We start from the raw sequence: 18,649 nt of genomic DNA on the forward strand, positions 1-18,649 counted from the left end.
AACTGGGCTTCATAACCTATAACTTGTCCCCACAATTTAGGTTTTCTACTGTTGCTAGACTCCTGGAGTCTCGGCATACCTTGCCATCCCTTTAACCTTGTCTATATCTTTAGTAAAGTAAGTATTCTAGAAAGTGTTGTTATTTCAGCCAATCTGGGCTGAACTGCCTTTTCTGATAGGCTCCTAATTCTGCTATATAATTATTAAGTAGTCTAGTAGTAGTGTGGTCTAGTCAAGGTCAATCTTCTAAGTTCATTCTTCCTTCTGTTACACCTCAGAATATTTCCTATACTTGAGCTGAATAAATGACTAATTAAATTTTATATATCGTGATGTTTTACCGTAAAAAACAAAACAAACGAAAAAAACCTAAGCAAAATCCTTGTCATCATAGATCTATATTTGTTTCCTAGGGTGACTTATCCTAGTGAAAAAAATATACCATAAAAAGAATACATTATATATCATATCTCAACATATACCTTTTTATGTATATTACTTGTATTCCCTTCACATCAGTAAAACCATGACCAATATAAAAAGATAATGCATTCTAATTTGCATTGCTAGTGAGAAAATTTTTATAATATGAATTTTAATTTCAACAAAATGGAAAAGAATAATACATGTAGAAGCTCATTTCCTATGTTGAAGTCTTCATTCAATCTAAACACATTCTCTTTCTGACACTGTAACAAGAGCAGTGTTTTTCAGTTTTATCTACCAAATAAAAAATGTAATTATTAGAAAATATTCTTATTCCAAAATTAGAATTCCCCATATATATTCAGAAAGCATGCCCCTTTAGTCCTCTACATTGTCAGAGAGTGATGACACTAAAACGAAAACTTTGCTGGGAAGTGATCTTAAATTTTTTCATTTGATCAATTCAAAAGGGATGTATTTCTCTTTAGTCAATACCAAAATGCCTATTCTTGCCTTTTATCTTCTCTCCTTGCTGCTTCTGTGGTATTTATTCAATGCTTTCATGTGATCAGTCATTGCCCACATAGAGTGAAAAGGCAAGAACTTCTACCAACACTGTCACACTTTCTATAAAACTATTTTCTGTATTGTTTGCTCCTTTTTCTAGTGTTCATATATCTGACTCTCAGAATTCTTTATTTTTCAATATATAATAAACAGAAGGATAAATGGACCTACAGATTTACAGCTTATATAAAAATCTAGCCACTAATTCTGAGTAGTCATAATTTAATCCTAAACTTGGAGACATAAACAATTTCCATTACTTCCTTCTTCCCCCCTGGTGAAAATAAGGAAAATAAACAAAGTCTTTCTCTGATGAATACAAAAGGATGCCCTACGTTTTAGGAGTTACAGATGGGCGGCAGATTAGGGCCACGGCAAACATAAACTAGGGCTTTCAGAGGATAAGAAAAGTCCCACGGCGGTTTCAAAATTAAAATGCACCGAACTACTTAGATCTGTCAACATTTCACTAGGAAGAGGGATAAGTTCAAAAAGTTCTACCTCATTTGCTAGATTTTGCTTCTGTAAGGCAGAGATCAGCCACCTAGCAACAGCACAAAAGATTCCACTCTGACATAGTTAAACTCATGCTGGGTGAGCAGGAAGAAAAGCTATGTAGGATCAGGGCAGAGCTGGATGGCCTGCAGTTCCAGTGCCACTGGGGAGCCTGGTTTGGGAAATAGGGACATTCAGTCTGAGGAATGACTTTTTGTCAGCATTCTTCAAAGCTCAGGTCTCTGAGCGCCTCTGCTGGGCTCCCTCTCCCCCATTCAGCAGAGTGCATCGAACACAAACACACACACATCACGCACCGCAAAGAAAGAAAAGATGTCATTCCCCATTAACGGCCACCCCCAAGAAAGCTCAGCTGTGCACACGCTAGGAAAACTGTTCAAGTAAAGGCTGCGTCGATCAAGAAGATACACTGTCCCCTGCAGCTATTTGGAGGCTAGTGAAGCAGTGAGGTTTATTCAAGTCCCCGCTCCTTATAATATGGACAGCTATCTCTTGTTCTCTTTCAAAGCCAGTCCCTTGGCATGAGATCTTGCCCCAGAAATAACCTACCACTTTTCTTCCAGGAGAAGAGAATTATCTACTTAACAGTCAGGTCATACCAGAGACTTTGGAAAATATCTGGATCACAAATCCTTGTCAGCAAGGACCAGTGAACGGAATCTGGGCCATGTTTTTCCTTGGAGGATGCCCTCCCTGAATGAGTCAACGGGTCATTCAAGAGGCACTTCCATCAAATCGTCCAAGCAATGCAGTTTTTAGCTGTGCAATTTTACGGCTGGCATGGAAAGACTAAGAGCAATTGGACACTTACGTGTACAAACACAACATGAGGTCCTCTTTCTGGGAAGGGGTCGGAGAAAGAAAATCAGGTATTACTGTGCTTTTGATTTGCATGACTCTCTGGGCAAAAGGACTGGAGAAGACACCAGCTCCGGGTGGGGGTGGGGCGGGGGAGGCAGAGAGGGAGGCGTCCGGAGAGAGATTATTTGCTTCGTGTTCAAGAGCATTCCTGGTTTGCCTGGCTTGTCTGACTCTGCACGAGGCAGAAAGTGTGTAATGCTTTCTGACAACAGGGGAGGAAGATGCAGGGACAAACACGTTTCACCTCGGAGACGTGGTTAAAGGCGGCCAGTGGACTCTGCCTTTTACAGTTAAGAGATGTTACGATTTTTAAAATATTGTTACCGTGTTCAAGATCTTTTTGGAAAAACGCACTTCTAAGCTACAAAAGCCGTTCTTCTTAAAATGAAAAGGCAGAAAGTAAAATGTGAAATTGCCCTTTCCCCCAGCGCCAGTCTCCTTTGGAAGGTCCTTTGTCACTCTGAATACTTTGATCTACATGCTGCGATCCTTGTTTTGCATCTTTCATATACACACATTCACACACTTTTTCCCCCCCTCCATAGGATTTTAAGATGCATTATGGTTTTGGAAATTGCACATTTCACCTAATAACACAAATACTTTTCTATGTCAGGATTTATATTTCCATTAAAACATTATTATATAATATCCCATTACACTGTTTTGAACATTAAAATTTGTTTTCAAAATAGTACTGCAAAATGCTAAAATCAACACATTTATCTACATATTTCTTGTTAACATGTCAGTAGGCTAGATTCCTAGACATGAGGTGGCCGAGTTTAAAATCCTTGAATAGATATGGCCACATTGTCTTTCCTAAAAGTTTCTTTTCCTAAGGGCTGCCTTACTTAGCTTTCTAAACAAACAGGTTATATTCCAATCATCTACCTAAAAGAGGGTCAAAGGTTCGTGATCCGCACAAACAGTAGCTATTACTAGACTTTTTGTTACTTTGATAGGTTAAGTAAAGATTTCAAAGGTTTAACTTTGCACTTATTCAGATCTGAACCTTTTCAGATATGTGCTGACCATTTATATTCCTTCTGCAAACAATCTTTGTCTATCATTTATTGCATGATTTTTATTGCCTAAGGGAACACTGTATATATTACATCTAATCTCCATCTATAGTATATGATGTTTATCTTTCTTGGGGCCTCACATGGTGTTTTAAAGAACACTTGTTTATGGTGTCTTTTACCATTATTGGAGCTTTATGTCTCTTTAGGAATCATCCATGTGGTCAAATTTCCAAACCTGTTCATCTTTTTTTTTTTTTTTGGCTGCTACTAAGCTTAAAAATGACTTTCGTTCTTCAAGATTTTAAAATACTCCTGTACTGAGTATGGCATCACCAGATGTGAACTATTATGTACAAGATGGATAAACAAAGTCCTACCGTACAGCACAGGGAATTATAGTCAATATCCTGTGGTAAAACATAATGGAAAAGAATATGAAAAAGAATATATATATGTGTATAACTGAGTCACTTTGCTGTACAGCAGAAATTAATACAATGTTGTAAATCAACTGCACCGCAATACAATTAACGAAATTAAAATTAAATAAATTTGTAAACATATTCCCTTATTGCATATTTTCCCTAAGAATTTTCATAAATTTCCCTTATTTATACATTTAATAAATCTGAGATTAATTTCTTGGGTATAATGTTAATAATAATCTATATTTTAAATAAATGGCTAACCAACAGTCTATTTGTCAGTTTCTGCCCCAGCTCCACAATATTTATAACCATGACTTCATAGCAAGCTTTTGTATCAACTCTAGTAAATACTGATCTTTAATTTTGTCTTTAAATATTATATTTATTTTTCCTATGTGATAACTAAGATCCATTGGTCTATTTCAAAAACAAAAGTCTAAAACACCAAACATTTCCTTTGTTAATTGTCATTTGTACACTATTGAATATTGATAATTCTTAAAAGAAGTTCATTTACTTTTTCCTTATCAGGTCTTTGAGTATCTTTCATTTGAACCTTTAGTTTTCTTCATGTGGACCTTAAACATTTACTGCTAAAGGTTGGTCTGTATGTATTAGAATGATGCTGCTATTTCAGAATGGAGCTCTTTTCTAATTATCTGGTTCCATTGTTGTCCCTACTGGTGAAAAGGAAATTTACTTAGTCTGGCTATTTATCTTGTATCCATCTACTTTGTTGAACCCTTTTTATCATGCTAATAGTGTCACAGTTGATGTGCTTGAATTTCCGAGGCTACAAATATCTTCAACAATATTTGTATTTCTTCTTTTACATATGTTTGACTCTGACTTCTTCTTGCTTGTTCCCTTGGCTAAAATCACTTGAACAAACAGAATAATCTCAGTGGCAGCAAACACTTTTTTTTCCTGTCTTTAATAAAAAATAATTTCAGGTTTTTTTTAAATGGATATACACATTTAAACTTTTGGAAAAGAGGGACTACTTAAAATTTCTACTATGTCATTCAATATACTCAACTTTAATATACTTTCTTGGGCCAGTTTTGGCAATTAATATCTTCCCATAGAACTGTCTCTTTCCTGTGCTGGATATGAAGAGATTACAACTCCATAGCCTCTTAAGCTTAGTACAACAAAGATACCTAAATGCCCTCCTCTTTAAGTTGACGTCTTGAAACTTTGAAATAATTTTCATTTACAAAACATTCAAGTATTATTATAAATATATTTGATAGTCCTTAGCACTTCAGTACTATGTTTGAAAAAGTAACAACAGAGGCCATGATCTTAAATTTTGATAATTTGTTCTGTATTTTACCAGTAAAGAACTATTGTTGGTTGCTATGGAGATAATTTCAATGACATTAAGTAAGAAATTAGCAGATTACTTGTGCTTTCCACTTAAAGACATTTTACAGAGTGTTCTCACGTAGATAAAACAATTATGAATTCCACATTTCAGAAGTCATTCAATAAGGCTTTCCTTTTTTTGGTGTGTGTGTTGGGGGTGGGGGGGGCTGTGCTGGTGGCGTGAGGAAGTTCCTGGGTCAGGTATTGAATCTGTGCCACAGCAGCAGCCTGAGCTGCTGTAGTGACAACGCTGGATCCTTAACCCGCTGTGCCACAAGAGAACTCCAGAAGCTCTTTTCAATTCATAGCTCTACCATGGCAGAGAATGTTGGTTTCTCAGTGAATGTTCGTTTTCTCCTCCTCCTTAGCAAAAGGTTAAGTAATTTATCCAAAGGCATGGAGTTAGTAAGTGATGTATGGAGTTCATACCCAAACCCAGGTTTACCTGGTTTTAAGGTCCTGCTCCTGTCCTCTTTTGCATGCTACATGCAAGATATGCCTCATATGCATGTGGGTTCTGAGAAAGAGAATGAAAGTTCTACACGAGTTGGCACATAAAAGAAAAATCTGGAGTTTTTCAGGTAGTCAAGGTGAAAAAGGGTAACAGAGGCAAAAAGAAACAACATGGACCCTCAAAAGAACAGAAATTCGGAGTGTGTCAATAGCAAACATCCAAACACAAATAAAGTGATGTTCTAGATTTCTTCAGACATTTGATTCAAATCTATACTCATAGAATCTTGCAATCATAAAATCGTGAGACACAGAGTCAAATCTCCAAAGATGCAAAAAACACCATGGTCACTAACCTAGGAGCACAGACACCGGCCCCTTTCTTGCTCTTTGGCTCTGGGAAAATTACTTAATTTCCCAAAGTCTCCTTTCCTTACCTGCTCAGTTAGACACAATATCATCTACCCTGTAGGTTTGTGTGAAGGCCAAAGACAGGTCAAACACTTAAGAGGTGCCAGATGTGTGACAATAACACATGTCAGAGTTTTAACATTTGAATCATAGGAAAGAAAAGCCATACATTAGTTCTAGCAATGATAACTACATATTTTTACTTTTTTTTAGCTTGCCCCAGGGAACACCTGGCGCACACATGGCTCCAGGGACAGTCCTTAACTGCTTCACATTCTAATTGACTCTGTTGTGTGGATGTATCATAGTTTATTCAACCATCCTCCTATATGTGGGTGTTTAGGTTGCTTCTAATATTTTCAAATTTTAAAAACGCTTATAGAGAGTAACCTTGTGGACATGTATTCTCATAATGTTGGAGTTGTTCTGACAGTATAAATTCTGGAAGTAGAATTGTTAGGTTTGAAAAATAAATGAATATGTAGTTTTGTTATATATTATTCATTTCCATTAAAATTATACTGGTTTGCACTTCTACCAGCAAAGTGATCTTTTCTTCACATTTTTACCAAGAGAATATGCTATTCATCAGAGAAGTGGGAAATAGCATCCTAGTATGGTTTTAATTTGTCTTTATCTCATGAATGAAGTTGATTTTTTTCATCTTTTTAAGCATCAATTTATATATTTTAAACCTAATCATTGTCCATTTTTTTTAATATGATATTTGGGCTTTCCCTATCTTTTAAAATAGTTAAGTATTAGAAATATTTATCATTTTTCCAAGATATATGATACAAGCATTTTCTCTCAGATTACCATGTGTTTTTCATGTTGCATATGGTATTTTCTTGTGCCATGCAAAAGATTCTTTTTATCTTATTTTCATCCTATTTATTTTTCATTTTATTTGCCAAGTCTTTTCTTCTTACCTTTTATTTCAGTTCTTCTTTTGGATATAGCGCTTGTTTGAAATTAAATATATATGAAATATAAATAAGCAATATTTATATAATAAAAATACATACAAAATAAATACATATAGTAAAATTCTATATATGCATATAGTTCTACATATATTTTTAATTTGATGCTGCTTTCTACTTTTTTCTTTTAGCCTGGCTCACTTGATTTCCTTTTTTTCTTACTTTCTTGTAACCTCTTTCCTTCCATATTAATTTGGAATTGATATTACTCTGCTCATTCTGTTTTTCTAACAAACATACTGGTATATTGAAATAATATAGTGATCAAGTCTCCTTGGGTGGTGGATAATTTACCTCTTTTGGCTCATGATTTGCTTCGTCAGCCTTCGAAAATGCCAAGTGTTGGTATTTACTCGAGTATTGGAAAACTATGGATCACCTAGTACTTTCTACTCTTATGAATAATTATGAGCTCCCAGCAACCCAAATTGCCTTATGAAGTCTTTCTCCTCTAGGATTACAGGTAAAACCTGAAGGACCTTTCTCAGGGACACTTGGATCCCAAGAGGAAACCCAAAGGCTTTTGTGACAGGATTCATCCCCGGGGAACCATGAAATTCTTGTATTCACAAGGGCCTGGATAGAGGTGGGCTTCGATCCTCATACTTACTTCTTTGGGTGACAAAGAAAATGAATTCTCACTCTTAGGGAAGAGAGAATAGGGCTTCCCATAAAGCCAACGTCTTTCCACAGTGCCCTATAGTTACTCTAAAACTGTATTCCAAAGCTGTCTTCATTTAACCTTAAATCCAAAAATGAATACCTGTATGTGACAAATGAACTGGACACTAAATTTAACTGGCAATGAATCTGACACTAAGTGCAATTACAAATAGTTTTACATTATTATTTGGCATTTCAGTGAGTCATCTTATGCTTTTTTAAAAAAATCACTCAATGAATTTTATTACATTTATCATTGTACAACAATCATCGCTACCCAATTTTATAGCATTTCCATGCCAAACCATATTATGCTTAAAATAAGGAATTGTGCAAAGATAAGTGAGAGGATGGGTGTTGTAAGGTATTGTGAAACAAAATATTTAAGAATCAAACAACCATTAGTAGGATTAATGGGGCTAATTAAATGATGACAAGCCCATATATTAAATACTGTATACTATGCAACATAAAAGAGTGACATACTAATACAGATGGCCAGCATTCCCATAAAGTCTTTTATGTGTCAGGCTCTGTGTGGAGTGTCTTCCATATGTTAACCCCTTTAAGTCTCACAACCACTCTGTGAGGTAAGTCCTGTCATGCTCTCCGTTATACCAAAGAAGCTGGAACACAGTCGTCTGAAGAGATTTACCCACTACTACACAGCCAGTAAGTGGTCGATCTAGAGTCATGTTTACTGATGGGGAAGAACAGCATGACATTTCATGAAAAGATTTAATACAAAAACAACACAGTACAAAGTGCACTATAAAGCATAATTCACATTTTTGTATGCGTGTGTGCTTATGTGTGTAGTTGTTTGTGATTATAAGCCATACTACCCATGTGTTAGATTTAGGTGTTGGGATTTCTACTTTTTACCTCATATGCCACTTTATGTTTGTCAACAAATTTATGATGATACGCATAGTTTTTTGCAGTTCACAGTTTTAAAGAAACAAAAATATGAAGAGACTACCATATTATAAAATGAAAAAAAAATTTCAAAGGTCATTTTTTTTTTTACTCCTACATAGTAGACAGCACTTACTCCAGGGAGTTGATTATAGTTATTTAGCTATTTGTAAAGCATTCTTTACTATCAAAAGTAATATATTAAAATATCTGACTGGCTTTCTGCTTAGTGGATTCCATTATACATTTTGCTGCATTAACTTCCTTTCTTTAGCAGCCCTCTCTCATTTGTCTTGTCATATTTTCTCCCTCCATTAGAGTGTCCTCACTTGAGAGAAACAAGTTTCATATATCACCATCTGGATTTCAAGTTTTAAAGTTTATTTACGCACAAGAAGATGTGGCCAAGAACGCAAAACTCTGCTTGCCCAGCTGAGGCTAACTACAGTCGGGAGCTTTCTTGTCTAACCATCACAGTTCGAGAGGACAACAAGTAGGACTGCCTTACTGTAAACAGCCGACACTAAATAACTGTACCCACTCAGCTGACATTCAATAAATATTCAACATGCCATCATTCTCAGTTTCTTTCAGGAATTTTTAGGAATTAATACAACATACCCTGTAGTTCCATCAGGTTTAGTCTGTGGTAAGTTAATTTCCATGGAAACTGATGCAGGGAAAGGATAATTTTGCTTCGATGATGTGAGATAAATCATGTAGTGAATTTGAGATCCAGACACTTTGAGAAACCCATTAATATTTCCATTTCAACAATGGAAATGATATTTCATCATAGTTTCATATTTCATCATGAAATAGATTTCATTATAAAATTTCAGCGCTATATTTCATCATAAAAAGGTTTGTTATTGTTTTAATTGGTAGAGGTTTTGTTATTTTAGGGATAAACAACTTTTCCTAAAATAGGAACGTTGACTCAGAAGGAGAGAAGAATTTAGACAACTATTAATCAGCGTTTTCCAGATCCTTCAGTTTGCTGTGTTATGACCTAAGTATCAGCCTGCAATCATTTTTCTAATAAGCAAAGTAATGTATCCAGTGGTCTGCTAGATTAAAATGTCAAAAACACAAATACAATGGAATGTGCATCATTTCCTTTGGAACTTATAAAATTGTTCTGCAAAATCCCCTAAAGGGCGAGAGAAAAAAATAAACCCAAGCAATCTTCGATATGCAATATAATTCCTAGAAGAAATCACAGGGATTGTTTTTGCTTTATTTTTGCTTTAAGTATGCAAATATATTCCTTATCTGTACCTTAACTTTAGCTCCTCATAAACAGCCACTGAATAAACCAGGGAAAGGTTTTACTTATGAGTTATTTTTATTCCTTTCTTGCTGGAAAAGAAAACCATGGAATTTGAGATAAAAACGGAGGTAGAAACTATAGCACTAAGTTTGTCTGAGCTTGGATGATACCATATAAAACGTTTTTATAACCTGATATAAATATTATAGACAAGGAATAATAAGTATTATTAAAGCTACATATCCCATACAATGCAAAATGTTGAGACATAAAATCATGTGAAATAATTGATACTTTTCTAAAATACAGTCACATCTTCCTTTCCTTTATTCAGACAGATAAGTGTAAATCGTGCCATTATTCACTATTTTTACCTTAATAGCCACACATTCACTGATGTTCTATTATACCAGCCTCAAGTAAGATGACTAATATACATGCTAAAAAAAAATGCAGTGTTTCTTACCGACACATAGGACCATTGTTCTCCACTGTGCAAGTCCCACCATTTCTGCAGTACCCTCTTGGACACTCTAAAAAGAAACATCACAAAAAACCACAGTTAATTATAAATATTACTAGGAAAAAGGAGGACATATTACTGCTAGTCATTGCATTTATCTAATTGTGGAGAATAAATTTCTTCCTAGTGGCCAAAAGCACAAGAATTCTTTTCGCCTCCCTTCCTGTACCTCCCAAATTTCTTCAGTGCTCTCTCCCATCCCGGAAGAATTCATTTTCTTTATGTGCACAGTGCTTGATCATAAGAGGAGTTTTTTCTCCTGTGGATTAGGTACAATCTACTTATTTAAGAAATGTCTGCATGACACACTGGTGAGGACACTGAAATTTTTTCTTTACTGAGACATTTCTTCAGTTCCACACAGCAGTCAGTCTACCATGGCAGACAAACACTGTGCATGGGTGACTGTCATTGTGATAAAATGTCACTCATGTACACTTTCTTGTCCTACCTCCACGTCTGTGACAGATGTCAGCACAGCTCAAATTGATCCTCATTGCCCTGGCCCTGCTCATTTTGCTGCTCGTATCATTCCCAAGTTCTAGGTTGGCATGAACATTTATTTTCAAAGGTGGTTTGTATTTAGGTTAAAAAGAAGCTAAAGAGTTCCTGTTGTGGCACAGTGGAAACGAATCTGACTAGTATCCATGAGGGTGCAGGTTTGATCTCTAGCCTTACTCAGTGGGTTAAGGATCCAGCGTTGCCATGAGCTGGGGTGTAGGTCATGGTCGCGGCTTGGATCCCGTGTTGCTGTGGCTGTGATGTAGGCTGGCAGCTGTAGTTCTGATTTGACCCCTAGCCTGGGAACTTCCATATCCCACAGGTGTGGCCCTAAAAGGCTAAAAAAATAAATAAATAAAAATAAAAATAAAGAAAATTAAAAATAAAAAAAAATAAAAAGAAGCTAAATATTTTCAGATAGTTATGGCTGTAGAAGTGGTTAGGGATTTTAGCTCTTCCTCAAGCTTTCCTTTACCCTGTATTCTTGTATTGTCAGGGTGCAATCCTGATCCATGAAGACCTCTCAATTTCTCTGCTCCCTTGATTCCCAAGTTTCTCTTCTTGGCTTTTTAACCTCTTTTCTTGCAGGAGACCCTTCTTCCCTGGTTGGGCTATCATAACTCCAATACATGATGGAAACCTCTGCTGCCTTTAATTTGTAATCCTACACATCTATTTTGAGCCCCCATTCAATGTCTGCCACTCAGCCTGGCACTGAATATGTATGGAGAAATAACACAGAAAGCATACGTGGCTGTTGAGGCTGCAGGCACTGGAGCCAGACCTCCTGAGTTGAAATCTCAGCTCAATTTATTAGCTGTGTAAAGGAGAGTAAGGTAGTTAATCTCTCTGTGCCTCAGGTTTTTCTCTGTCAAACAGGGTTAAAATAGTGCCTGTCTCAGAGGGTTGTTGAGAATGTTAGAAGAACACAGGCTCAGGGTGTGCGTTTAAGAGAAGTTGATCTAAAAAAGATACAGGCATAGTCTCTGTTCTCAGCGAACTTCTGGCTGCATGGAGGATGCAAAACAGCGACAAAGGGATTAAAATACAGCATTGAAATTAGTCTAATTTTGGATGAATGTCACAAGGGTGAGAGGAAGACCAAGGAAAGCACAGAAGTCAAATCTGGGGAATGAGGAAAATCTTTTATGGAAAAGCTTTTACAGAAAAAGCTTTTATTTGGGAAGGGTTGTGTATGTGTGTGTGTGCGTGCACGTGTGTGTGTGTGTGTGTATAAAGATAAGCCTAAAGACACAGGTGCTTGAGAAGAGAGTGTGGTGTGTTTGAGAAACTGAGGGAGGTTCAGCCTGGTTGGACTGTTGATAATCTGAAGAGGTACAGGACAAGGTCAGAGATCCACAGGGACCAGATCATCTGAGGAGTATAAAGTTTATCCTAGGAGACAGGATTTGAAGAAGTGACGTGGTATGCGTGGTGCTGTAGAAAGACAATTTGGGCTACAGGGTTTACAGTCAAGAGAAGGGCCAAGACTAAAATTTAAGAGTCTTTAAGAGTCCAGTAGCAATCCAGGAATGTCTGAATGAGAGGGATGGGATGGGAGTATTCAGACGTGTGGGGATGTGTGAGACGTTTCAATGCTGAGATAGAAACATCTCGGTGATCATTTGGGAAAGTCAGTGATGATGTTCAAACTTCTGTCTGGGCTAATGGCTAACTGGTGGCTTGATTCATTGAGTTGGGGAGTTTATGGGTAAGGAAGATTTAAAGACAATGATGATGCTGTGTTTTAGGTATCTAAGGGACATCCAAATAGAAGTATATGGAGGAGAGCGTCTGTAGTTCTGAGGCCCAGATGAAATATAGGTTAGATATATGGATTTGAGGCATCAGATTCTGCTTTCCAGATACCATCATTTTTCAAGCTTCCTTCTCAAAACATTTTGAGATCATTGTGTTAGGTGTCATGGGGCCAAACAGATACAGCCCCTGTCTTTATAGGAGTAGACTAACCTAGCAGAGAGAGAGAGAAATTATTTACTTGGGCAGAAGAAGGATGATGGCTGTGAGGCATTGCTACAAAAGTGAAGAACAAAAACAGAAATTGTATGTAGGCAATATCCACTGAAGGAAAACTTGGGGAATGAAGCATCTAGAGAGAATCAGATTGTCAAACCAGTCAGAAGAGGATGGAGAGAGGAACATGGTAAGAGGGTTGCATTTGGGGAACAAACTTGAAATATACCATGTTTTTGGTATCCTTTTTATTTCAAAAGTTTTCAGTGTTTTGCTTTCCCAGGGTATATTTCCCATCTTGTCTTCCCCAAATACTCCCCCCCCCCTTTAACTTTGAGAGAGAAGTGCAGTGATGGACAGGAATGTAAAAAGCTATACTCCTCAGGCATTGGCGGGGGGGGCACAGTGGCGGTGGGGGGGGGGAGCTCAGCTGAACAGAGCAGATGCGAAACTTCCTTCATAAACAAAACCTTAGCTAGTCTGCCTGAAAGTAGCCCATCACTATGACAAAGCATAAATAGTCAAACACCTTGTTAGATTAACTGTAAAATGGTTATTTTTAGTCTAAAGTACAATTTTAATCTTCCTCAAATAAGACTTTTGTTTTTTTGAAATACCAGAAGAGGGTCTGATACTGCTCGGCATCAAAATACACACAGCTGCACATTTTTTTTCCTGGGGTCATTAAAACTGGCTTTGATGCTTGCTTTACATCAGAATGATTCCATGGGAATCCAAATATGTATCTTCTCCCAAGGGATGGTGAAGCATAGTAGAAAGAACACAGGCATCATCTGGAATAGAGAGTGAATCCTGGTATTTGGGTGGACAGAAGGCTTGCAGATTATCTCTGCGAGAGGTTTTTCTAGGTTTCTGCCTTAGACCCAGGTTCTTGAACCAGAAGATGGAAAGACACAGTACAAATATTTTCATCCTTAATTTACTCAACACAGCTTACAGCAGAGAGGAAATGGAAAGGGGAGAGACATGGATACACTAGTTTAGTGTGAAGAGACTAAATACTTTCAGTAGATAAATAAGTAGTTGGGACCTAGAAGTCCATAAGGGCCATATTAGAATTAGCACTATTAACATCTGACTCCCTTATAGCCTCTTGAGTTGGTTATTACGACCACGTGTCTGAAAGACAACACAATTCACAACTGACCACATGGAAATATCATTATGGAAAGGATTCATGTTCAGTCCCCCTCTGGTACATAACTCTGGACAAGCAGGAGAATGCATATAAGCCGGACAAGTGATAAGTGCAAAAACAAAAGTAACTTTTAAGCTTAAATGTAAATAATTTGCAACTAGGCAAATACACATATATACATACATATTTTATATATACATTTTGTGTGTGTGTGTATATATATAATTTGTCTATATATATATGCATAGTTTTCCTTCTCAGTTGTATGGAGACTAGTGAAATGATGGCTGTTTCACGGTGGATTGTTGGGAGGACTGATAATCATGCGACTCCTGGCCTTCTCTCCGTGATACCTGGCTTAGTTAATGAGTTATACATTGTCATTAGGCTAGACACGTTAGGGATAAGGTTCTTTATGTCCAAAGTGGGGATGACACTTTTTATAGGGCTGCTGGGAGGATAAAATTATTTATAATGTTTTATACCAGTAAATGATATGTATAAAGTATTAAATGATTATTTTCATCCCTCTCTTTATATCTGGGGGTTCTTTGGGCTTACCATGAAACCTAATTTCTATTTCCACTGCTCTCTCCAAATTCCCCTCTTCCTTTATTTTCCCTCTTCTGCCATCATGATCACCATCTCACCTGCTGCTTACTGAAGACGTGCTCTATGTCAGAGACTGTCCCGTTTGATCCTCAACGCATTATGTGGGAGATCCTGTACTTCCTCTCTTTTTACAGAGAAAGAAACGCACTTACTGATATAATTTGCTCAAGTGCATAGCAAGGGAGCAGCAGAGACTGAACTAAATGCTGGTCCTCTCACTTCAGAGCCTGTTAATCTAAAAATGTGAAATGATTTGCTATTTAGTTCAGAATGTCTATCACCTCTTACATTTCTTGATATTATGGGATCATAGAACCTTTTGAATTGTATGGTATTTACACCCTGTCATGGATTAAATATACATATATACGACAAACTGCACATAGTTTTGGAATCTCTGGATTATAAATTCACCAGAAGCTTGCGCAACAAATCAAATTCCTAGCGGGCAGACTGTTTTCTTTATCATGAAATCCCAGCACAGGGACTATAGGAGGGATTAACTATATTTCAGAAACTTGACATAGCTTCACAGTACTTGTAATGAGAAGTTTTTGTATCATGGTTTGATTTGGTTTTCAAAATCTTCTGAAAGTTTATTAAGCTTTATTATTGTTATTCACATATTAAATTAATACCACCTCATCCTATAATTTTACATTTTAGGTCCTTTCCCTAACTACTCTTCCAACAATGATTATTATCATCATAACTTCGCCTTAACATGAATGATTAACCTCTGCTACTGAAGGTGACAGGAAAAAGACATTCACTCTAAATTGTCATATATATTCCGTTCAATAATTTTCTGTTGCATAAGCAACCCAAACTTGAAAATAATACATCTCTCTAATGTAACCTGGGAACAGACAGGACTCGTTGAAATATACTTAACTTGCAACACTCATGCAGTACCTGAGCTTGATGCTTTTGTTAAAGACTTAAATCTTGAATTGAAGGGAGACCAGATGCTCGCCATCTGTTGCATGACCACTGGGAGGATTATTGGATGCTGTAAAGACCAGGCTCATAAAAGTCTATGAAATGCTGACCTTCAGAGAATATGGTGTTTGGGAAGAAACAGGAAGGTGTAACATGCACGGATACATTTTAGGATGAGACTTAAAGGCATTCGTAAAAACAGGACCATTGACTTTATCATATTGGACTGACAAACTAAAAAGCACAGAAAATATAGAGTACAAATAAAGTAATACAGATTTTATTTCTGGAAGCTGTTTCACTAGTTCTTTATTTCACTCTAACCCAAAAGTTGTAGCAATAGGACGTTTACTTTGTAGAGGAACTATTACCCTGGCTCTCTCCAAATTCTGCTGGTGAGTGACTGAAACGATGGACAATGCACATGTACCTACATCACACCTACACATTGGCTCTCATGCCGTAGGAATGACAGGTCTTCTGTTTTTCTGACTGTATTTCTAAAGGCAGAGGATGCCAAAGCAGACAATGAACTGTGACATGTTACAATGCACTTACTCTTATGTAAGACTACCCCGAGGAAAATCTCACTTTTATGGAAATAAACTTGGGTCCTGGACATAAGTGCTGTGTCTTAATAGTTTCAAAGGATGGAATTATCTCATTAATATTTTTCTAACTCTCCGAAGAGAGTAAGAGTAGTCCCTTTTCGGTATCTAATCTGATGTAGAAGCATGCCTGGTAGAGAAATAATGCCAAAGAAAATTCACGTTTGTGTATTTTATAGGATCAATTTGCTCACTTCGATTTCCCTTTGTACTCACAAAATTCAGTGCTGTACAAGTACTCATGTTTAGCAGCATAAAAAAATAAGATATTTTTGCACTATGATTTGATAATTATCATGCTTTTGCTTTTTTCACTTATCTCAGAGTGGTCTTCTGTCTTGAAAGATACAAAGAATATATTCTTTAGTAGTTTTAATATGAAATATCTCCAATTTATTTAGAAAATATGATTGAATATATCTTTTTTCACCAATTTATACTACCTTTTAGTTGTGACATTTACATGGCCTCTATCTTTTATTTTACATATCTCCTGCATCAAATAAAAATTCAATTACTCAGGAGAGATGTTAACAATTGATGCAATAAATTAGAGAACATGAAAGCAGTTTTGATAAAAGCATAATCACAAAACACTTGATCAGGTTTTTATAAATGTTCTAGGGTCAGAAGAAAGGAAAACATTTAAAAGTTAGTCTGAAGTTTAATAAATTGACTTTTAAACATGACTAGATCATGCAAAATAGGGAACTCCTGTGAAGAAGTAAGAAAAATTACAATTTAAAAAAATTAACGTTGCTGTGGCTCTGGCGTAGGCCGGTGGCTACAGCTCCGATTCGACCCCTAGCCTGGGAACCTCCATATGCCGCGGGAGCGGCCCAAGAAATAGCAAAAAGACAAAAAAAAAAATTAATTAATTAATTAATAACATATTAGATTTTGCTGTTTTCCTTATTATCAGAACCAGCAATTTGCATAGAAGAGATTATTAACTACTAATAATCTTAATTTATATTATATTAAATTAAAATTAGGTGTTCTATTTTTATTTCATGAGCATTGTTATTACAGCATAAGCATGAGTTCATTATACACACATACTTTTTTAAATGTAGCCAATTAATGTTAATATTCTTCCTCTTGCCCCAAATCAATAACAGTAATTCAATGATTCCATGCTTGCCATTATTTAGAATTTTGACTTTTAATATTTTTATTGTGTGTAGGTTAAGTTACTGACTTATACTGCAAAGAATGCTTTAATGGATATACAGTACCTAAGCAGCTGGACTCATCAAGTTGGAAATCCATGCAGTCAACCAAGCCATCACAGCGCTGGTGAACTGGGACACAGCTATTAGAAGAGGTACACATCAAAGCTCCATCAGAGCAGCTCTCGTTGGCTGAAAAAAAGAACAATAATTATCACCTTTTAAAAAATGAATTTCTTCTAATAAAATAATGAGTTTATTGTTTCACCCCTTATTTTCCTACCTCTATATTTAAACTATTTATGAGTTCTTGATGAAGACAAGTTGGTGAAATTGAAATTTATTAAATTAAAACTTTCTTCAAAAACCTTTTTCATCAGAATCATCTCCCAGTTGTACTTGATGTAGCATTATACATGTATGTGTATATATATATATATATATCGTGCTTTGGGAGTTCCCCGGTGGCTCAGCAGGTTGGGGACCTGGTGTTGTCAGTGCGGCGGCTCGGGTACTGCCGTGGTGCAGGTTCAGCCCCTTGTGTACCTCCCCCTTGCTCTCTTCTCTTCTGAATTACAGCTTCCTGTAAGGCAGGGGGTGGTTCTAGACTTCATTTACAGGTTAGGGCTGAACCAGAATCCTTCATTCCAAGCTGGTGTCATGCATCTCTAGTCTGTTGTTTGCTTCAGAACCTGGAAACCAGCAGGCCTGCTTCCACTCTGGTTTGGTCCAGGCCTATACTGATCATGTCGCTGAGTTTTTTATGAGATACTGCTTCTATCCAGCATTGCTGTGTGTTTGGCGTAGAGGGAATGTGTCAAAGCATAAAACTACTGCATCATCTTGTCAAAGGCACTCAATGATAATGGTACTGATTGTTCCTGTTCCTTTGAGTCCTAGGATTCTACAGAGATATGTGGAAGGCAGCAGTGAACGGCCAGGGCTTTCTGGTGCTTATCCCAAGTTCAACAAGAATGGCTCTGCTTTTTTCTGATTTACCCAGTGGTTTCATATACCATATCTTATTTGAATATTTTAACCCAAACCTGTTGCCAAAATTTTTTAAAATATTGATTGGGTGAGTCATATATACTAGAGTAAGTTCAAACTTTTCAAGCTAAACAAATAATTTAGAAAATTCAGGAATAAATATCCCTAAATGTATGAGTCTGGAACAGATTTTGTCGGTTATGCCACAATTTTTTTTTTTAATTTTTGTCTTTTTAGGGCCACACCCACACGGCCACTCACGGCAAT

At 36.6% G+C, this 18,649-nt stretch overlaps 1 protein-coding gene across 1 annotated transcript in view; it reads right to left on the reverse strand.

The window, feature by feature from the left end:
* MALRD1 (MAM and LDL receptor class A domain containing 1) overlaps window positions 1–18,649 on the reverse strand; it is a 600,618-nt gene that overhangs the window by 85,465 nt on the left and 496,504 nt on the right. Inside the window, exons 36-37 of the mRNA XM_047755391.1 lie at window positions 17,459–17,584; window positions 10,368–10,434 (exon numbers count right to left, since the gene is read on the reverse strand). Coding sequence (XP_047611347.1) covers window positions 10,368–10,434; window positions 17,459–17,584 — 193 coding nt within the window. The remainder of the gene's footprint in view (window positions 1–10,367; window positions 10,435–17,458; window positions 17,585–18,649) is intronic.

Source organism: Phacochoerus africanus, chromosome 12 (genome assembly GCF_016906955.1).
Source record: "Phacochoerus africanus isolate WHEZ1 chromosome 12, ROS_Pafr_v1, whole genome shotgun sequence".
Classification (NCBI taxonomy): Eukaryota; Metazoa; Chordata; class Mammalia; order Artiodactyla; family Suidae; genus Phacochoerus; species Phacochoerus africanus.